The following is a 22611-nucleotide window of genomic DNA, read 5'->3' on the forward strand; positions in this document are numbered from 1 at the left end:
AGAAAAAAGGCAGGCACTGCCTTAATATTCCTATAAAAATGGTTTTGGCCCTGACCAGTTTGGCTCAGTGACTAGAGTGTCTGCCTGTGGACTGAAGAGTCTCAGGTTCGATTTCGGTCGAGGGCATGTACCTTGGTTGTGGGCACATCCCCAGTATGGGGTGTGCAGGAGGCAGCTGATCGATGTTTCTCTCTCATCAATGTTTCTAACTCTCTGTCCTTCTCCCTTCCTGTCTGTAAAAAATCAATAAAATATATTTAAAAACAAAACAAACGGTTTTGACCTCATGGGCTTCCTGAGAAGAAAGGGTTCTAGGGAAACCCCAGAGGCCTACAGAATATACTTGGAGCACCACTCTTTAAATGAGCAGAGTATATTAGTGTGGTGAACATTTAAATCAAAAGACTAGTTACTTTTAAAATAAAAAGGCAAGTTTTTAACTTAAACTATTTAAGAGACAAGAAATACATAATAACAATCCTATATAATAAAAGCCTAATATGCGAAGTGTCTGACCATTCGTTCGACGGTTCAACCAGTTGGTATGATGCGTACTGGCCACCAGGGGGCAGACGCTCTGACAGGTAGGTTAGCTTGCTGCTGGGGGTCTAGCCGATTGGGAATGGGTGAGACGGGACGGACCCGCCCTGGAGCCCTCCTGTGCTCCCTCCTTGGCCCCCATCATGCACCAGTAGGGTCCCTTGGCCTGGCCTGCACCCTCTTGCAATCTCCGACCCCTTGGGGGATGTCAGAGAGCCGGTTTCGCTGGATCCCTACAGGCCAGCAGGGCGGGACTGGGACTTGGCAAGATGGCCAGGCACTCCCTGGAGCCAACCTCCCGTGGTCCCTCCCTGGCCGGCCGCACCTGGGTGGTGCTGGGGCTGGAAGGGTGTCTGTGTATAAGAAACTAGTAAGAGAAAAAGAAAGGGAAAAACATGACTCTCATATTCACATGAATTAAAATTCTAAGGGCGACATTGTCTACTACTACCGCATTATAAAATGTTTGTGTGTGTTCCGCTGTGAGGTCAGAGGAGTGCAAATGTATTTGGTTCACTAGCATTGCCGTCAGGGAGGGTCAATGCATATTAGGGCAACTCTAGCTAGCCATCATAGAAATGATTTCACAGAATTTGAAATGCTGAGTAAAGAGATCAGGAAACCCTCTTACCAAATCCAAGAGAAGAATTTGTAAAACTGCTTTTTGAAGGTTAAGCTTCTCCCTCTACCCATCTCTACTCCCAGCAGTTGTGTTGCTAAGATATTATCAATTTCTGAATTAGTTTTAAAAAAACATATTCTTATTTTTTAGAGATGCAAATAGATCCTTGGATATTTTTGATGAGAGATCACATCCACTCACAGTAAGTCAGTTTTATATTGAAGTTGTATTTTTCTCTCACACAGTTGTGTTTATTTCATGCTGATTTGCTTTGAAATTAATTACTAAAAGAAAATTACTCCCAGGTTGAAGTCAAAGTCATCTTCTTTTAAATTCTTTTCCCCACCCCATGTTGTATCTAATTACTTTACAAAAGAAGTGTTTTATAAGGGATATGTCAGTAAGAACTGAGTTGCAGCTTTGTATAATTAGTGAGCTAAGATAAGTAAATGGATCCAAAAAATCCCAAAGTGTATCTTTGTAAAAGATAATTTTCAGTAGCATCAAACAATATAAATATTTGTAAATAAACTTAATAGAGATGTTAACATCTCTATGAAGGAAATTAAATAACTATTTAAATTTTAAGTTAATTAAAAAGACAAATACTTTCAAATTCACTACTTCAGATGCTCTATAGCAGTATGTGGCTGGTGATTACTGTATAAAGCAGTACAACCTTAGACTTGGTGGTTACAGGAAACAAAATTATTTTCAGAGTTGATTGCAGAGAAGCATGACATGGTGATCAAGACTTTTGAGCTTAAAAATAACTTACATTTAAATAAAATTCTGTAGCAGGAAGGTAGAAGGAAAACAAATAAATTATCTGAGGTTGTGCCTATATTTTTCTTTAATGAATGGTGGTGGTGAGTACTGAATCACTATTATTTTTTAAGATCCCATTGTTTATATATAAATGACTAAAATATGTCATGCCCTAGCTGGTTTGGCTCAGTTTAATAGAGTGTTGGCCGGCGAACTGAAGGGTCCTGGGTTCAAGTCGGGTCAAGGGCACATGCCCGGGTTGTAAGCTCGATCCCCAGTTTGGGGCATGCAGGAAGCAAACTGATCAGTGATTCTCTCACATCATTGATGTTTCTATCTCTCTTCCCTCTCCCATCCTCTCTGAAATCAATAAAAATATATTTAAAAAAAAATTTAAAAAGACATGTCACCCAATAAAAATGTTATTTTAAGGGACATGTGGGCACAAGTAGAAGACCGCTATCATAAGAGCACTTAGGTATTTTTCTTCCCTGGATACTTATATTGCATTTTTTTCTCCTTTCAGCGAGAAACAGTTCCAGAAGAATATTTTAGGCATGATCCTGAACACAAATTTATTTACAGATTTGTTCGGACCCTCTTCAGTGCTGCACAGCTAACAGCTGAATGTGCGATAGTGACTTTGGTTTACTTAGAAAGACTTTTAACTTATGGTGAGATAGACATTTGTCCCACGAACTGGAAGAGAATTGTTTTGGGAGCTGTTCTTGCCTTCAAGGTTTGGGATGACCAGGCTGTATCGAATGTGGACTACTGCCAGATCCTCAAGGACATTACCGTTGAGGACATGAATGAGATGGAAAGGCATTTTTTAGAGCTACTTCAGTTTAATATTAATGTTCCTGCCAAATACTACTTTGACCTTCGCTCCTTAGCTGATGACAACGACCTGCCTTTTGTATTTGCTCCTCTTAGCAGAGAAAGAGCCCAGAATCTAGAGGTAAGGCTGTGGAATCAGTAAATGGGGCTTCTGTCAGTCGCCAAAGCTATCTGTTGATAAATCATATTAAGCAGTGATTAGGAAAGTGAAAAGCTTTTTTAAATTAACAACAACAACATAATTAAACTAGAAGGACTAAAATATGTCATGCCCTAGCTGGTTTGGCTCAGTTTAATAGAGTGTTGGCCGGCGAACTGAAGGGTCCTGGGTTCAAGTCGGGTCAAGGGCACATGCCCGGGTTGTAAGCTCGATCCCCAGTTTGGGGCATGCAGGAAGCAAACTGATCAGTGATTCTCTCACATCATTGATGTTTCTATCTCTCTTCCCTCTCCCATCCTCTCTGAAATCAATAAAAATATATTTAAAAAAAAATTTAAAAAGACATGTCACCCAATAAAAATGTTATTTTAAGGGACATGTGGGCACAAGTAGAAGACCGCTATCATAAGAGCACTTAGGTATTTTTCTTCCCTGGATACTTATATTGCATTTTTTTCTCCTTTCAGCGAGAAACAGTTCCAGAAGAATATTTTAGGCATGATCCTGAACACAAATTTATTTACAGATTTGTTCGGACCCTCTTCAGTGCTGCACAGCTAACAGCTGAATGTGCGATAGTGACTTTGGTAAGATAGTTTTTCTTTCAGAAAGCATCTTTTCTGTCTTGTACACAGGGTATGGTTCTGTTTTTGAAATAAAAATAGGTTCCTGAAATGATCACTAAGACTTTATTAAGAGAAACCTATCAAAGGAAGTAAAATACACAAATTCAAGCTAAGTAATCATGATTTAAAATGTTGCTATTGCTTTTCTCATCACAAACAATTGCTATTGAAAGCAGCAGGAGAAATTTCTGTTTTTGCCCTCCACACCTCAGGAGACACACGCACATGCAGTGCACACACTTGCACACATACAAGGTGTGCTGGTGGGGTAGGATGGGGCAATACAAACCATCTGGTCCCCAAGCAGAGAATGAATCAGTGTAGGTCTAAATTGAGTCCCAGGTTGTATTCCCCAGGCAGTTCTAATATGTCCTGCTTGAAAATGATAGCTTTAAATTCTCTGCTCTCTGGATGATGGGTGTTAATCTATCCCTGCTGTCCTCTTGTGCCTGCCTTTGAAGTCGCCCAGGATTATAGTGCCAGTAGTACCTGAAAAGGCTTTGCTAGTTGCCTGCTAAGCTATAGCTGTGTGAGGACCTGGGTGTCATTCATACAAAATTCCTATGGTAAGATTTTATCATTTGGAGTAAGTCCTATTCTATTGAGAAGTGATTAGAATTATATTACCCCTTCCTACAGCAAACCTAAAGGGAAAAGTCAACATCATGGTCTGGAAGGAAAGAATACTGAGGTCAAGGCCTCTTCCTTTAGTACCCTGTTAAAATTTTAGTGAGGCACTGAGTCAGACACAAGCCTCTTCATGGAGCTATCAACTGTTTGGAGTGCATAGCACATGCTGGAGAATGGCAGGAGCGGTGCTTCCATGTAGAGAGCTAGGTAATACAGGAAGGGGAGCATCAGGGCTGGAAGAGGGGGGGAGTTCTTTTTAGTCACATTAAGCTAGATGTACCTGTGAGACAGCAGGTGGCAGTGTCTGGTGATCATTGGAATATATGGAATTAGAGCATGAATCTGAGCTATAGGTAGGGAATCGAGAGTAACTGTCCAAATGCAGAGAAAGCATTAGCAGACAGAGTATTCTTCAAAAAGGTAAATGTGGGAACAGTGTTCTGCAGACGTGGGATGGGATGGGATGGACTTCACTGATAGAAGAGTTAGCTTCAGTGAGAAGGGTAATGTCACTTCCACTGACACAGGAGGGCAAGTGATGTGAATGAATGAATAATGGCACTTCCAAGTCTGCCAGTAAAGATGACAGGAAGTTGAGAGAATACCAGTGTTGTGTAAGTGCCTCTGATACTTTCTATAAAGTAGAATTGAACCTTGCAAGGAGATTCGTTCTTAGAGTGCTGAGTTTTGGGGAATAAGTGCAGAATTTCACTAAGAACATATGTTCATAACCATTTCTTTTTGAAAACACAGTTGAGTTTGGAGAACATTGGCAAATCTGAGCTGTCAATCTGATAACTTTCAGACAGTAAACATACTCTTCTTTTTTTATTATTGATTTTTTACAGAGAGGAAGGGAGAGGGATAGAGAGTTAGAAACATCGATGGGAGAGAAACATCGATCAGCTGCCTCTTGCACACCTCCTTTTGGGGATGTGCCCGCAGCCAAGGTACATGCCCTTGACCGGAATCGAACCTGAGACCTTCCAGTCTGCAGGCTGACGCTCTATCCACTGAGCCAAACCAGTTAGGGCTAAACATACTCTTTAAAATTGGGCTTTTTTCTTTTTGTCAAATAGCATAGTATATACCCTTCTGCAAAGCAACCTTTGAGGTAACAACAAATCACAGCTTACCTCTATAATCTTTACTCAGCCATTAACTTCTCTGAGTTCTTTGTAGAATAGACATTTAATGCATGTAAAAGAAATCTCACAAGCTACCTGGCAGGTTTAGGAGTACCAGGGATACAGAGGCTGGCAGCTGTGTTACCACCTAGACTCCAACAGAATTGACACTAAATTTCAGATTATGTAAGACAGAGATGAATTTCACAAAAGGATCATGGAGATGTGAGCATTGGGGGATATGAGAAGGACTGTCCTTTGTATGCATGTGTGTTCCTTATAAAAGGCACTAAAACAGGAAGACCTGACAGTTGTACAGTCCAGTCTTAAGCACACCTGCTTGTACTGCCTGTCCTGCTGCACCACACAGCAGCCACTGGGAGGCTCCATTGACCCAGTTTTTATTTTCAGCCTGTATCACAAAAGGACTAGTTTCTGTGAAAAGAAGATCGAAATGTGCTCAGTATTATTAGGAATTTACATGTTCAAGTATTTTGAAAATCACCATATAACTACCAGCAGGTATGAAATAATGTATGTGGTAGGCACTCCAGTATTTATTGAGCAACTTGAATCTACACTGGGCCTATATATGCTGTCCTTTTCACGTGGAGAGGTAATATACAATGCATTTCTTTAGGAGGACCTTTGCTAAGATGTACATTCATTCCTGTGACCAAAAATTGAGCTGGAAATTTACATGGGCAAAGTAGGCAACAGAAGTATCTGATTTGCACCTGTGACGTGGCTTCTGGCTTTGGCTGGCCAAGCAGCCTCTGTAGAACCTAAGAATAAAAGACATGTTAAAAAATAGATGAAATCTGTCATTCCTAAGAGTTGTTATCACAGCACTTACACTGATCTGAAACTAAAGACAGTGCTCTACTTTTGCAGGTTTACTTAGAAAGACTTTTAACTTATGCCGAGATAGACATTTGTCCCACGAACTGGAAGAGAATTGTTTTGGGAGCCGTTCTTCTTGCCTCCAAGGTTTGGGATGACCAGGCTGTATGGAATGTGGACTACTGCCAGATCCTCAAGGACATTACCGTTGAGGACATGTGAGTTTGAAAGGTTTTGGTGAATTTTCTAACCAGTTTCCAGTACCTCATTTGTTCCCATAAAGTTTATATGTTAAGAAATATTTGTAAAGGTTACTTGGTGCAGAGCACTGAAAGAGGCATAAAATTATATACTTCTTTCTGTATATACATCTGGTGTAATAATTCATATTCCTCATTATTCATTAGGTCTTGATGTGTTACTGTAGTCCTAACTAATAAAGAGGAATATGCTAATTGAGTGCCACATCCTCAAAGATGGTGGTGCCCACAGCCAATAAGGAGGGAATATGCTAATTGACTGCCACACCCTCAAAGATGGTGGTGCCCAGTCCCCTCGGGGTGGCAGGTGCATGGCAAGGCCAGGCCTGCCCACCTCTGGAGTCCCCTAGTCCCGGAAGTCCCCGAAGCTGCCCAGGGCCACCCGAGGCTCAGGTAACCAGGGCTGGCTGAGGCTTGCGCTGCTGGCAGTGGCAGCAGCAGAGGTGTGATGGGGGCATCGCCTTCCGCTGTTCGCCGGGTCACCTCCCACCACTGAGGGCTCCCAGACTGTGAGAATGGCATAGAACGAAGTGAGGCCCCAGCCGGCCCTGATCGCTGACCAGGCCTAGAGACCCTACCTGTGCACTAATTTCGTTCACCGGGTCTCTAGTCTGTTTGATAATTATGTCTCTGGTGGTTTTTGACAAACATTTTACAAGCTCACTACAAGAACAACAGTAGAGTAAATATCTCTGTGACTTTCTTAAAGCCATCTATTAGATCCAGTCCATTTTTAAGGGGCATACATCCAACCCTTGAAATAAATGCTTGGCCACTGTTAATGTCTTAGGGCCACTAGACTATTGAGAGGTTATAGCTTAAACCTAGGTCACGCATTGTATATTTGCTTTAACTGGTCTTTCCCTCCTTTTTATCTGAAGTTCAGTTGTTAAACCATGATGGAAAATTAGCTGCATATAAAGGCTTCATCCCTGTGCTCTTGCCTGCCCTTTTAAAAGGATTGCAAGTGTTTAAAAATAGGTCTGATGAGTTAGGAAACTCCTACCTCTCAGTCAGTTGGCAAAGCATCACTGGGCACGACTTAGTGCCCATGCCATTTGAGTTTCCTGCGGCACTCAGCAACCACAGCAATGCATTGTGGGGGCTGTAGGTAACCATGAGGGTGTGCTTCTTAGAGATGGCATGCTAGCATAAGAGTGAAACACTAAACTTAACATGGGCATCTGATCTGGCCACATTGAAGGGTCCTGAGGTTGGTGGGCAGGATGAGCCAAAAGGTATTTCCAGCAGACTCTCCAACTGCCCACCTGACAGTGAAAATGTCTTTCTTTGTCGGTGGCATTTAGGAAAATGTGAAAGAATTCCTCTTGATAATAATTGAACAGCATAAGAAGAGCAGGCAGAGGCAAAAGTTTGTTTGTGTTGCTTTTGCTCATTACTCCAGATAAGACTCATTCAGAATCACCAGAGTTCATATTTACAACTGAAGTGAGGATACTTGTGACCAAGAGAAGGGACCCCAGCGATTGTCAGTATCTGTCAAAGTGGCTTTTGGGGCAAATGTCCACTTTGATAATAGTATACACTGAGTAGTTTTGGTGATATTGCTGGTAGTGTTCTTAGCAAACAGTGTGATAGCAAATAATGAATTTGAAACACATGGAAGTACTTTAAGGAGTTGCAGAAGCTAAAGTGACTTTGATCATCATTGTCATGGGTCTTCAAACTGGTCCCCTGAAGGATGGAGAATTTGTGATCATTAACACTAGCCCTGCCATGATGATAGCTGAACTTTTCTCAAAACCTGCACCTCAACTGGCTGGTGCTCTGGCTCTAGTTATAACATCAGAACATACAAGGAAATGTGTGGGTTTTCATAGACGTGAGCCCCAGAGGCAATGGTGGCAATGTCTAGCTACCCAGCGACTAGTAGTAAACAAATGCTTTTTGTATATGAACAGAAACACCAGGAGCTATGTTTATAATAGGCTGCTTTTGTTTTTGATCTTTGAAAATGGAAGGCATTACAACAGTGTTTAGTATACACTGTTTTCATCCTCCTGCTGTTGACTACTATTTGTAATGATCTCATTTTGAGTCTAAATTGAAAAATTGTGTCTGCTTTTTCTTAAACTTTCCAATATCTATTTGTCTTTTTTTGAATATATTTACCTTCAAAAGAATAAGTTAAACTGAGCAGCTGCTATTCAGAAAATACGCTGTGCTTGTAAATGGTATGCTATTCAACCATCTAGCCATTGAAAAAACAACAACAAAAAACAACAGAATATGCATATTCTGTAGGCATAATGCTTTCCTTCCGTCATTAGACCTCTATTAATAGACATGTTAATCCTATGAAGTACTGTATTTCTACACAAATAAATGTATTAGTGGAGAAAACATAAAAGGGATACTGAAGTGCATTTATTCCTGTAGTAAATTAAGACCCAATTAACCCAATTATCTGATTATCGAAACATTATCTGATTTACATTTCTATAGGCTTATGGCTATATGAATAGGAAATTAATTTTGGAATTAGGTTCAGTCAGGTTAAAAGTTCACCAAATGAGAAAACCTCATCTCTGCTCATATTCTGACTGCTCTCCATGCAGAACATCAAGCCTTTGTTGACCTGTCCAATGGATAAACTATTAAAGCTTAAAAAAATGAATATATTAAAAAATTAAGTGTCTCATGTTTGTTTAGGTATTATTTCTATATAATTAGTTCTATCAAGGGATTTCTGTAGAAGTAGTATGATGTACTCTAATTTTATATTTAAACACTTGGCAGATGATGGCAGTGTGGTCACATAGCACAGCACTCTCCCAACTTGCCTTCCACACTTGATTGAGCTCACGCCTTGTGGCTATGTTTCCGTCTGTCTGGCAAGGGGGGTGGATGCTGAGCACCTCAGGTCAATGCTGTGCATTCCCAACATGGGAGAAACAGGTTGGAGTTTGAGTCGATTGCTCTATCAGAAGTCATATCGTAAAGTGGGTTTAGTCCAGCCAAGACATCTGTCTGTAATCTTTCTGCCATCTAGTTTATTTTTTTAATATATTTTATTGATTTTCTACAGAGAGGAAGGGAGAGGGACAGAGAGTTAGAAACATCGGTGAGAGAGAAACATCGATCAGCTGCCTCCTGCACACTCTCCACTGGGTATGTGCCCACAACCAAGGCAAATGCCCTTGACTGAAATCGAACCCAGGACCCTTGAGTCCACAGGCCGATGCTCTATCCACCGAGCCAAACCGGTCAGGGCTCTGCCATCCAGTTTAAAAAGTGCATCCTGACCTATCATAGTGACAGTTGCTCACCCCATAAGATGAAGGTGAATAAAAACTTGCATTAGGCTCTCTGACATTAGCCCCATGCACTGGGGTAGCGGGAGGCTTTCCTATCGAATGTGGCTTATTTATTTATTTATTTATTTGAGATGAATTCTTGCTGCTTCAAGAGTTTTCCCCCTCAGGGATAATAGCAGTGGCTCTCGATGCATCCATTTGTTGCCGTGGTGATGTGCCCACTCCTTTTGTTGGCGCCTCTCTACTTCAATAAGTCCCTTCCTGTTATCGGCCTGGTGAAAATGTCTGCAAGTTCTTCAGAGCTAATAAACAGCATACATCATTCCTTTCATCTGAGCACTATAGTGGGGCCTGGTGAGTGAGCGAGGAGCAGGAAGCGTACAGCTGCACTAATGGAACTCTGAAGAATGAGCCCCGAGTCAGCAGCACAAGTGCACAGAGGGCCGTCACCTCTTCCCCCTTGTCCCGAACCCAGAATGCTGGGATGCAGGAAGGACCACAAGCAGCTGTATCTTGTTTGACCATTAGTGTATTCATACAGCCGGGTAGCCTTTACTTGTTTCAAAACAAAATTTAGAGCCATCCCAGTAGCTCATAATGATATTTTTGAAGATAGTAGTCCAATTGACTAAAATTGTCCTGTGTTGGTTTTGTCTCCTCCTCCTCCCCAGGAATGAGATGGAAAGGCATTTTTTAGAGCTACTTCAGTTTAATATTAATGTTCCTGCCAAATACTACTTTGACCTTCGCTCCTTAGCTGATGACAACGACCTGCCTTTTGTATTTGCTCCTCTTAGCAGAGAAAGAGCCCAGAATCTAGAGGTAAGGCTGTGGAATCAGTAAATGGGGCTTCTGTCAGTCGCCAAAGCTATCTGTTGATAAATCATATTAAGCAGTGATTAGGAAAGTGAAAAGCTTTTTTAAATTAACAAATTGAAGAAGAGCTTATAACCCTTTCACATCATGTGTCTTATGGTTTCTACAAGGATCTCACATTAAAAAAAAATTATAGTTCTCTTCTGCAACCATAATTCAGAATGTTTTAAGTCAAATTTGATCTGTTAATGGTTTTCCATTTGAATCTCTACCCTTCCTTTATAATGGTACATAAGTAATTTCTTACAACTGTATCACTAATCATATCTACATACAAAATCTACTTACCACTCTTAATTCAGTTTGCAAATTCATGTCTTTTCTATATATATCATGGTTCAGTCCCATGAGTTTATTAGTACTAGTGGCTAACTTGGGAGACATATACTTAAAATGTATAATGTGTGTTTCAAGTATTAGGTGTAGAAAATGCATGGGTTTTTAATGGTTATGGTAAAGTACATAGTTGCAAAGTAATATTTATGGCTTATGACTTTTGGTGAGTATACAACAAAATTATTCACAACTGAAATGGACTCTTTTAAAATGGACACTTTCTGTGGTACCTGGAAGATACTTTAGAAAAAGACATTTTTCTACCATAATTAATGTGCAAGTGACATAGTTCCTTATGGTGCTTCAGTCATTAGACCTTCCCTACCTTCCCATTAAGTACAGCACACTCTTATTACCTCATTAAAGTTTGCTTAGAGTATATTATAACTAATGAAGATTGGATAGAAATTGAATAGCTGAGTAAGTACCGATTTGCCCAAGTGTATGCTCTTTATGTTTAAGGAACAGGTGTACAGGCAATAGATGATATTGCTGTTAGGAGCCTGTTACGTTCTTGACTTCTTTGAGAACCCAATTTTTAAATAATTCTAAGTTCCCCTTTGCTCTAGCAATCTAATCATAGCCCCTAAAGGACTTACCACCTTAGTGAATTAGCAGGAAGTACATCCCCAGAACCCGGCAGTGCAGACCTCAGCTGCCCAAAGCAGCAGTAACTATGCACTAGAGAAAGAAGTGTGAATGTGTGGCTTATCAGTGATGCTTTTTGTGAAGGTTGGAACCCTTGTTTTTTGTTTGTTTTTTTTTTAACTGTACCTGTGTTCTATTTGATTGCCTTTCCTAGGCTATTTCCAGATTGTGCGAAGACAAAGACCTGTGCAGAGCTGCTCTGAGACGGTCTCTTAGTGCTGATAATTTTATTGGTGTTCAGCGCTCTGAAGCCATCCTCTCTTAAGGGAGAAGGGAGGGGTGGTAATGTCATGAGCCCCTCCCTCATCTACAAGGACTGGAGAAATTAGCACCTCTCCTGCTCAAAAACTAGTTACAAAAAACACTCAAAAGCTAAAGCTCCCAACCCACACAGATATTTGCTTACAATGTAGGCTGATAGCTGTGAACTCTATGTGAAGTTGTTTTTTTTTTAATTCATGTTTAAATTTTGAGGCTTAAAAGGCACTAACTATATAACTTATATGTCTTTCCTACTTTTCTGAATCGCCCCCTCCAAAAAAGGAATAAACCTTCCCAATATTGCTACATATTCCTTTACAATCAGTGCAGTATTACCATTAAAACATGGGACGCCTAACAACTCACAAAGCCACTTAGGAACAGACTGTAGCATTGTTAGGTATTAAAGGATTCTTCATATTACATGGTGGAAGTTGCTAGTCATTATTGGCAAACAGTTTAAATCAAAAAGCTGCTGAATAACACTTCTCATTCAAATTCTTTGCAAGTAGTACTTATTAACACAGTAGCGTGTTTGGGATAAGAGAAAGTGTCAGTATTGATTATCTACTTAGAATGGGTCCATGCTGCGTATCTTAAGAACTATAATGGGATTTTAAAACAACTATAATGATTCTTCTCATTTTCTGATGACTTTCTTTGTTAAATAAATGTATCAAAAGATACTTTCATAATTCCAACCAACGTGGTGATCCAGTGATAATAAGCAGATAATGAAATAGGTGTTCCCCAAGTGCATTTCTAAGCGTAGATAATAGTGTGCTTGGGCCCTCCAGGGCACTCCTACGGAAGTATAAATGCTACAGACTTTAATTTGAAAGTTTAAATTTCTCATTTAGTTTTTTGGGTTTTTTCACCAATAAGTTTATTTTCATTTTTATACTTAAAAAAGTATAGGAAGCAGGAAGACAAGAATTGTTAGAGCTATTCCATAAAATCAGCAGAGGTGTATATTTGTTCTGTATTTCTGCTCTACCCTCCTTAATACCCATTCTCAAAATTCCCATAAAACTGCCAGAGCTGCAGATTAAATGTCCACATTGTAGACAAAGGGGAAAAAATAGACAAAAGGATTTCTACAATATCCTGCTTATTTAGTTTAGCGAATTGTGAAATGACAAAAGATTGGATGAAACCAAAAAGTTTATTTAAATTTTAATTTTTTGGTTCAGCCTATCTTTGCCATCTTTAAGAGGGGATTGAAACAAAAAATTAAAAGCTTAATATTTAAAATATACAAAACTAAGTTTAAGAGACATTTAAACTTTCAAATGTGTTGGAGGCTGTAGCATTTATACTACAAGTACCACCGCTTAAAACTGCACTAACACTGTAGGAGATACCTTGTGTCTTCATAGGAATGCCCTCCTCTTTAAAATAAATCTTTGCAGATCTGTGCTATATACATGGTTTGATCACCAAAATTGTTTTGTTTCCCTAAATTCTGGTAAAGGAAGATTATGAGGAGCCGTGTTATTCAGATGTAATAAATTGAAAGGAATTGGACCCTAAAAGTAGTGTTATGAAAACAGGTGAATGAACCAGCTTTTCTATCCTACATATTGACTTGGTTGTAGGTGTCCCATGTAAGTCTTGCTATTTAAGAGGAAGCATCTACAAATATTAGGAACTCTTACCTCAGGCTTTAAAGGGCAGGGAGTTAAGTAATCAATCTTTTAGGAGATTGGTAAAATGTCGCCTAAACTTGAAATACTTTTAAAGATTAATGTTCTCAACTATTTAAAATATTTCTCCTACCTTCTCACATGTATTCCTAGAAATTTTGCCTATAAACAAAGCATTTTTAGGCCAAGGAATACTTTCAGTATAGCAAGGCTTCACATTATATTGAGGGCTGCAGGTTCCATCACTTAAAAGGATAGAAACAAAAAATAATGGTATATAAAATATTACAATCTACCACCTCAAAAAAACATTGTTTATGGAGTTCTGAGCTTGGAGATTCAAGTATTGATTGCAATTTTTATTTTGAAAATAATGCTACAACTTACGTGGTTTTTTCTCATGTTTATATTAAAAGAAAAGCTAATAAACCCTATTTTAATTAAAACATGGCTAGTATGTTTGTAACACTTCTCCCTGTTCACATAGCATTATGTCTCTGCCTAACCTACATGTTTCCCATCAGCTTTGATAGTGAGGCCTTAAAGCATTTTTAAACAGACCATAGATGGTTCGACCCTTGCCTCTAAGATGTAGTCATTTATTTGTCTTTTGCTCTTTTCAACCTAAAGATAATTTATTACACTTAAAATCACTGGCATGGTGCATTAGATGACATCTGTGAATAATTCATTATTGTGTTAATACTTGCAAGGTAAAATGAGGTAAACACCCCAGAGAGAAAGGAATTCCAGGATGATTTCCTATCAGCAATTTCATATGGTTCATCCTAAAACAACTTAAGGCCCAATGTTTCTGTTTAAAGAGAAATTTCTTCTATGCTGGACCAGATTCCAGATTATTTACTCTTATTATCCCGTATGCCCAGACATTATTGAAGCCCAGCAGCACTGAATCCTGGTTTTATGACAGCTCATGGTCCATTTCTTGGTTGAGTTTTCCTATGTCTATAAATACACTATTCCTTGATTTAAAAAAAAAAAAATGCTGAAGCCAGTATTTACCAGAAAAGAAATCACTCTGTATTCGGGTAATGCAGTGATTTTGGAAATGTTTAGCTTTGGCATGTAAGTTAGCTAAAATCTTTCATCACCCAAGACTTCTCCCTGACCACATCTAAAATGACTAGCCTGTTCCCTCTCCCAGAAGCTGCATTCTCGAGTACAGAGCTACTTGGAAAAGCACTTGACAGCCGGTAGAGAAATCTCCAGGTAAGTGTTCATTTCAGTGCAGAATCTGCAGATTATACTAGCGTCTATCAACAAGCTAAGGATTAGATTACCTACAGTCTTCACTTAGCCCACTCACCGACCTGATCAGCCTGACACCATGCCAGCAAGCAACACAAAGCATGTTGGAGCCCTTCAGCAAAGCCTGTTCCCCCCAGAGCAGAGGCGCAGTCTGCTTGGTTTCGGAGGCTATTTTAAATGGGGCTGTCAGATGAGAGGCCATGTCATGTGAAATAAATTCTAAGAAAACCAGTTTGTGGTTTAGGATTTCTAGGGTGCAGAAAGAAGTAGGAAAGTGAAATAGTTTAGAAATTAAGAGGAATCCAGAATCAAATAAAAAAAGGTTAATATTTTTAAAAGGAACAAGTTTGGTGATTATTGTAATTTGTAAAGGGAGCTAAGTAATTTGGTTAGAGAAATTGTGATAGCATCAGAAGTTACCAATAGTATTTTATTTCAAGACCTCAAATGATTCTGCTAGCATTTTCTTGAAACATTACTTTATCTCCTCTTCTCACTTCTACTAATCTTTACTCTTAGGCCCCAAACGGTGGCCCCTTTACTGCCTCACTGGAACGGACTCTCCCAAAGGCAGAGCTTCCATGTTCTGTCCCCTCCCACTGCAGTTGATCTTGCTCACCCTTTACCTTGATCTTGCTCACCCTCAACCAGATCCTCTCAGCCTTTTCTCTGACCTTCTGCTAATGTCCACTGGGCAGCACTTGATGTTGGTTACTACTCTGACCCTTTTCCAAAGCCTTATCACCAGGTTTCAGCAAATATAAGTTTCATATGGCTCACAGGTTATCTTGCCCCTTGTAATCCTCTTTAATCCCCTATTTGAGTCTTCCTGTGTCCCCCAAAGCAGCTGTTCCCAATTTACTGCACTTGCTGACTCCCCTGAGCTGCCCACAACCCTAGATGTATCTCCTCAGTCCAGGCAACATCCCCACATTCCAAACTCCAAAACTCATTTCCTGTGGCATTAGGAATAGAAGTCTCGCTTCTTAAAGTGACCCCCTCATCTAACCGAGAGGATTCCACCCCAATTCTAAAATCAACACCTATATCCACACCCTGCACCAACTTATCTTCTGCCTCAAAACTGCATTCAGCCCGGCTGTCGTGCGCGGTTCAGTGGTTGAGCATTGACCTGTGAACCAGGAGGTCACAATTTGATTCCTGACCAGGGCACATGCCTGGGTTGCAGGCTCGATCCCCAGTAGGGAGCGTGCAGGAGGTAGCTGATAAATGATTCTCATCATTGATGTTTCTATCTCTCCCTCTCCCTTCCTCTCTGAAATAAAAAACACTGCATTCATCTCCCCAATGTTGGGATAGGGCAATTTGACTTTGCTTAGTCCTTTACATCTAGCGTTCCTCAAGATGTCCCCAGACCACCTCTCATCAACTGCAAGTGCCTGTGAAAGTTTCTCTAAATGGAATGTAGAATCCTGGATTGGATTCTAAATCTGATTAAGAATAATGGTGGAAATTCTGGTGAAATACAAATGAAGTCTGGAGAGTAATGAAACCAATGTTGACTTGTTAGTTTAGACAAGTGTACTGTACTATGTTAACATTAGGGGGAAACGGTATATAGGAACTCTGAATTATCTTTGCGACTATTTTGTAAACCTAAAGAAAATAAGCAAGCAGCAGTTTCTTGGGCCCCAGATCCACCAAATCTCAATTCCTAAAGCTGAAGCCTAGGAATCTAAATGTTCAGTCGTCTCAAATGATTCTTACTCAAATTTGGAAATCTAGTGTTTCAGTTACCTTTCTATTCCTTGCCTGAACAGTGTCTTCTACCTTGCTTTACCTTGATCTTGCCTTACCTGATTTAATCCTTTAGATCCTCTAAATCCCAAGATATGAGTATATTATTACCCTCCCGCAGATGAGAAAACTGAAGTACTAACAGGTTAAAATGCCCAGGATCACACAGCCCTTAAATGGTGGGACTGGGATTAGATTCCCTAGTCTGTCTAGTGTCAAAGTCTATGCACATAAACATGCTGCTGCCTCTCAATCATGTTTCCACTCATGACAAACAGAAAAGCTCTGTAATTAAATCACTAAAGGAAGCATTATTACCAGTAATGCACTGGGCCCGCCTCTTTCTCCAGTGTCTAAGTCCCAACAGTCCCTTTGCTCCAGCTTGTGACTTTGCCCTTTCCTCCCTTTCCATCGGAGGAGGAGGGGAATGAGCAATGAGAAAGCACTGGGAAGAGGTGCCAACTGGAGAGTCCTGTACAAGCAGGTACAGATGCTCTTCCGTTAGGATCCAGCTCAACACTGTATCCTCTCTTCTCCCAACTGCCCTAACTTACAAACGAACCAATCTGATCATGTTCCCAGCACTCATGCTGACATTGAGTTATGTATACTCTAATATTGGACTTATCTCCCCTAAACATTATAAGCTCCTAATTACCTATCTTCTCCCATACTTATGCCTCAGTGCACTGCTGGAGAACAGACATACCAGGCATTCACATGAGGTAGATTGGTAGCTAATCTGTACCTTGCCAAAATAAGAAAGTAAGAAAATCTGACAAAAGTATCTCAGGTTTACAAAGCATCTGCCCAGATTATCAGGAAGGTGCCAACTCTAAACTCTTATCTGGATTTCCTGACTTGTATTTATGGCTTAATATCAAGTTGTGATTCTAACTGGTGAATGATGGAATAGTTTGGGGAGTTCCTGCTCCCCAACTAGACCCATAGAACAACAGCACAAACATCTACTCAGATAGGTTTTGGTATAGAGCAGCAATTTTCAACTGGTGAATCATAAGAATTGTTAAAGCATTTAATACCTGACTATTTAATAAGGGACACTGACCTCTTTTCTCTTAGACTGTCAGATAAAAAAATGACAACAGCCAACTCAATTGCTGTCTGGTGTCAATACCCTCTCTGGAACCATAAATATATAGGTCATATGATAGAGTTGCAACTTATTGGTTAAATTGAATAATAAGGTTGCATTTGATTGGTTAATTCTTGGTACCAGAAATTCTTATATACAAGGATAGGCATCTGATTTTTTTAAAAGTCAACTTTGGAGCAAAAAGGGTAGATAATTATTATTATTATGTTTGGTAAATTAATCAAGGTTATATCTATTTTTTGTCAGATTGGCAAAATACATATTTTTGATATGCCAAAAATTTGAGTAATTTATGTGTGCCATGAGATAAAAAATTGCTGGTATACAGATAGATGGAGGGTTGATAGAACAGTCTCAGGCAATGTCTGCTCTTCCATGCATTTCCCTTCATTTCTTCAAGTGAGTCATGAAATAATAACAGGATCAGCAGGAGAAACCCATGAAATATATTCAAGTAAAACAAGTTTCCATTAGTTCTGTTTCTGGTGATTGGAATTTGCTTGATTTTCTTATTAATAAAAATATTACCATTTATATTTTAAGTACATCTGAGAAATCTGATTATGAAGTTGGAATCCATGTATCTCCTCAGATATTCTTAGAAAGCAGTGTGTCTCCATAGAAGCATGAGGAGAAAAAGACTTGTACAGCATCTCATTTTCTTTACCATTGCTTTAATGCACTTTAAAATTTATCTACATTAGTTGGGAACAAAGAAACAAAAATAGACATTTCTTTGTTTTTCATAAATAACTACTCTCCATATTTGATAAAAATCTCAAAGCATTATTTTACCTTCCCACAAATATAATACACACAAAATTTTTCTGAAATAATAAGGTCAGCAAATTATCATGAGACTAACATAACCACATACACAGCTGTTCTATTGACTTCCAGGATCAAAACAAAACAAAAAAAGAACTCAAGATGCTCTGGGTTTCCATTTGTTAATGCTATGGTCTCAATTATAATTATCTGCCAGTAATAACTTATAGATTCAAGTTGATTGTCTACAAAAAAAATATCGCTGGCTCTGATTCATGAGTTCTGGAGATGTCTTTGTGAAGCTACTGCATGGGATAGGCACTATACATACATGGAAATCATAAAAAGTATCAAATGCCCTTTAAATGCCCTGGACTCGAACTACTGACTCGGTATGTGCCTCATTTGGCTCAGTAATTAATTCACCTGCACCAAACCCGTATCAAAAGTCACTAAATCTCTCATATATATATATGTAATATATATTATGTATATACACACCCATATCACATACATACTATACATACAGTTTATAACAACATGAAGCAATATTGTCATAAAATGATGTACCCCAGGCATTACCCTGGCTGAAATCAATCCTGTAATTATCATCAAGCTGCTAGAAGGTTTTCGAGTTCTGAGTCAGGTTACTTAGCGACTTGCCTACCCCTCACCCTGCTTTAATGTCTTCGTAGCTTTTTCTTTCAGAACCACCCTCCCCAACTCAGGCATTTCTTTCCCAAGATCACTTGATTAGACTTTGGAGGCAAGAAAGGACATGCAGAGGGAGCAGGCAAATCTCAGCCACACTACCTCACACCTGCCTAGATTTGTGATGTGCTCTGTCCTGTTTGCCACATTCGGTGTTAGAAAGCAGTTATTCAAAGCTTTGTCCCTTCTACCCCCCTTGGTTTTTCTGTAGAGCACAAAAGTGAAAGAAGCCTCTTTAGCAGGGGTAGCAGTTCATTAAAATATACAACTACATTTCCTAGCTCTGGGGGTCCCATTCTGTTCTTGACAGTGCAGGTCACGGATGCTGTTATTAAGGTTCGGTGTGGGATCCATGAGGCTTGCTCCTGGCGGCCGGTGTCAGGATTAGTGCAGCCCTGGCCCAGGAGGAAACAGCCTAATGAATACCAGTTTGGAAACAGTGCTGTCGGCACATTATTTAAGCTTGTACATGCGCACAATTACACACAACACACTTGCACAGGCCCGTCATTAGAAGTGGTCAGGTGAAAATATGACAAAAGGTTTGCAAGGATAAACCAATAAGGCACCAAGAAAAATTATTTGTCGATTTAGACAACTTCAAAATGTGAGGAGGGAAAGAATATAAATTAAGGTCATGACAACTGATTCACTGAGAGGTCACATTAGTTCCTTTGGACAACCTTCTAAATCTTACCCCGCTAACCTAGACGTTATGACATTGCTTAAAACTGAACTGTTAAAGGAACAGCCCCAAGGCTGCACATGTGCGGCCAAAAGAAGTCCCTAGTCCTCTCCAATTTCACAAAGCTGGCTGGGAAGAAATTGCTAAACCACCCCACGACCTTTCATTTTATCACTGTTCTCATGAGTATGAATTGTTTGCATAATAAAAATGCAAATGGGGGGAGAGATAATGTGCCGGTTGGAAATAGGGAATGACCATAAATAGCTCGGCTGCTCTCCCCTGGGTAGGGGTTGGGGTGGTAGGTACTAGTGAGATTTCAGGGAAGCAGGTGGGCTTTATCCTGGAGGGAAAGGAGGAGAGCGAGGCTGAAAACAGACTGAAAGCCAAAAGGCAGCTCTGAAAGTAGACCCCAGGAAGCATTACCTGTATTTCTTTTCCTGGGCCTAGTATGCTTTGTGTTAACTTCTTATTTTTTAAAGTAAATTGGTGGTTCTTTTTAAGTTGGGCATGTTGCCAAAATGAAAAAAATTTTTCAATGAAGAATTACTTTCATCCACTCATCCCACAACTTTTAGATACACAGTGCATCATTTCTAGATTCCTCCACAAAGAAAAGGGCAGGGGGGACAATCCAAATTAGGCACAGTGACTGAAGACAACAGAACCATCTGCCCTTTCTGGGAAAATATACTAAGTGTGGGAAGAGGTCAAGGTGCTCAGAAAAGGTCCTCATTTGAAAAACAGGAGAAGAATGGGCTCTCGGGAATTATCTCAAGGTTCTGAGGCATCTGAATAAGCAGAGGAATAAGATGTGCAAAAAGTTCTCTCGGCTGTGTGTACTAGGTTTGGTCAAATTCACTGAGAACGGATTCAATTTTGAGTATGTAGGAGCAGTGCATTTTTATAACTGAACAGCTTTTGAGAGTCCTTAAAACCGTAATACCAGGCTCCCCACACCCCCAGCAAAGTGTTTAAATTCACTATGGGAACTATTCATTTGTTTACTTAATATCCATGAAGTAGAAACTAAACTGGGCTTCGATCTTACTTTTCCAACTTTGGTATAAATGAAGCATAAATTCCCTAGACGTGTTTCCCTAGGGAGACGTTCTCAAATTTTAATTGCTTTTGCCATTTGAGCTTCCTAAATTTAGGCCCCACTCAACCTTGGTCATTGGCATTTTGCTGGCCAATGTCCCATCACCCTCTTCCCCAGTCACGGCCTCACACTCTTCATGAATGAATGGTTCAACAGATTAGGAAAGTAAACAGAATTTTCTAATAGTAAAGAAATCTATGTGTATACTCATCATATAGGCTTCCATATATGAATGGTTAAGTTAGGAAAGCAAACAGAATCCTCTTACAGCAAAGTGTATGTATGCGTTCAACTCATGGGCTTTCTCAAAAAAAGGGGGAAAGAAAAATGTACTTGAGGTGGGGGCTGGAGAAACAGCTTTCCTCCTGCTACAGCGGTACACCTAATGCAAGTGTGTTATGGGCCTCAATTGTTTTCAGAGACCCCAGAGAGCAATGTCTTGCCGCTTTTGGAATATCTGGCTGTACACTAATCCAAAATCCAGGGGCACTTATTTTCTCTCATTGCTGCCAATGTTTGTTCACAGGTAGCCAGCTTCCCTCCCCCAGTTCAAGCACCTGGTTGGAGGGTGGGTGTGGTTTCTAATCAGAGCTCTCCTGGAGGAGGCAAAAGAAAAGCAAAAAGACTGTTTAACATGATAAAGGAGGTGGAGTGGGGGTGGAGCAAGTAAATGTTGGAAATTTACTTAATTACTGGAGGTATATCCATTTTAGTCCTTAAACCTACAAACAGCCCCCTTTAGCAACTATCACTAAGTAGTTCCAGAAGGAGTGAGTTTACTTTTACCAAATTATAGCACAAGTTGTTTTGTAAAAAAAAAAGATGGGATCACTGAAGCCTATTAAGAACCACCCACTCCTCTGGCACAGAGCTGCTGCCATCTTATCAGTCTAGAATTCAAGCTCAACCGATTTCCATCCGGTAGGTCTTCACTACTCCAAGTATTTCTGCTGGGCGCTGTGAGGGCTACCTCTAACTTATTCAAAAAGCTGGTGCTGCTAAGAATAAGAACGGTTACAAGTACTACAGAAACAACCCCCGAAGCTCACTAAACAAAGCTAGAATGAAAACAGTCGCTGACACTCCCTAACCTTGCCGCTTTGGGGAGGCCCTAACCACATTCTGCCCTCGTTGGCATGACCTGGAGTTTCATAAACAGGGACAAGCAGCTCACCTTAAAACACCTTGGACACTGCCAGCAGCAGGAGGAGAAACAAGCTGAAAAAGCACACCCATCAATTTCTCAGTCATAGTAACCCACACTTGCACTGTTCACATTTGTCAAAAAGACACAAATATAGGAAATATATTTTTCCAATTCAGGCCACACATTTCAAAGAAACCTCAATCAAGTGGAACTTCATGATAATGCCAATGTTAGGATTGTAAAGCCCCCAAAGCAAAGGTAAATTTTGTTGCCAAAATGCAACAAAGTTAAAAATTAAGAAAAAATACATATTAAATTAAAAACAGAGTTCTCTTAAAGAAGGCAGCAAGAAACGCAAGACAGAATACACGTGAGCTGAGCCCCTCTGAGAAGTCCCGGGACAGCTACTCCCTGGAAAGGGCCCTTTCCCCCTCGCTCCCGCTTGGCCCAGGAGGGGGCGTCAGCACCAGGAAGGTAAACGGAAGTGACCTTGGCAAAGCTTCCAAACAAAACACCCCTCCCCCTCACTCCGGGCCGCGGCCTCCTACACGTGCGACAGGGACACCTGCTTGTGGTAGGCGGCTGCGGCGGGG

The 22611-nt window shown here is 40.2% G+C and overlaps 2 protein-coding genes and 1 long non-coding RNA gene across 3 annotated transcripts in view; 2 read left to right on the forward strand and 1 right to left on the reverse strand.

Moving 5' to 3' along the window:
- CCNYL1 (cyclin Y like 1) overlaps positions 1-11906 on the forward strand; it is a 36412-nt gene extending 24506 nt beyond the window's left edge. Inside the window, exons 6-10 of the mRNA XM_015561100.1 lie at positions 1313-1364; positions 2457-2576; positions 6208-6374; positions 10366-10516; positions 11709-11906. Coding sequence (XP_015416586.1) covers positions 1313-1364; positions 2457-2576; positions 6208-6374; positions 10366-10516; positions 11709-11819 — 601 coding nt within the window. The 3' untranslated portion in view covers positions 11820-11906. The remainder of the gene's footprint in view (positions 1-1312; positions 1365-2456; positions 2577-6207; positions 6375-10365; positions 10517-11708) is intronic.
- Positions 11907-14628: 2722 nt separating this feature from the next.
- Positions 14629-19364, forward strand: LOC107182413. The gene is made up of 2 exons (XR_001513131.1): positions 14629-14691; positions 19069-19364. It is a non-coding gene; the product is annotated as an uncharacterized LOC107182413 (long non-coding RNA).
- A 724-nt stretch (positions 19365-20088) lies between these two features.
- Positions 20089-22611, reverse strand: part of FZD5 (frizzled class receptor 5) — a 3880-nt gene continuing 1357 nt past the window's right edge. Inside the window, exon 2 of the mRNA XM_006759456.2 lies at positions 20089-20112. Coding sequence (XP_006759519.2) covers positions 20089-20112 — 24 coding nt within the window. The remainder of the gene's footprint in view (positions 20113-22611) is intronic.

Source organism: Myotis davidii, unplaced genomic scaffold (genome assembly GCF_000327345.1).
Source record: "Myotis davidii unplaced genomic scaffold, ASM32734v1 scaffold394, whole genome shotgun sequence".
NCBI lineage: Eukaryota > Metazoa > Chordata > Mammalia > Chiroptera > Vespertilionidae > Myotis > Myotis davidii.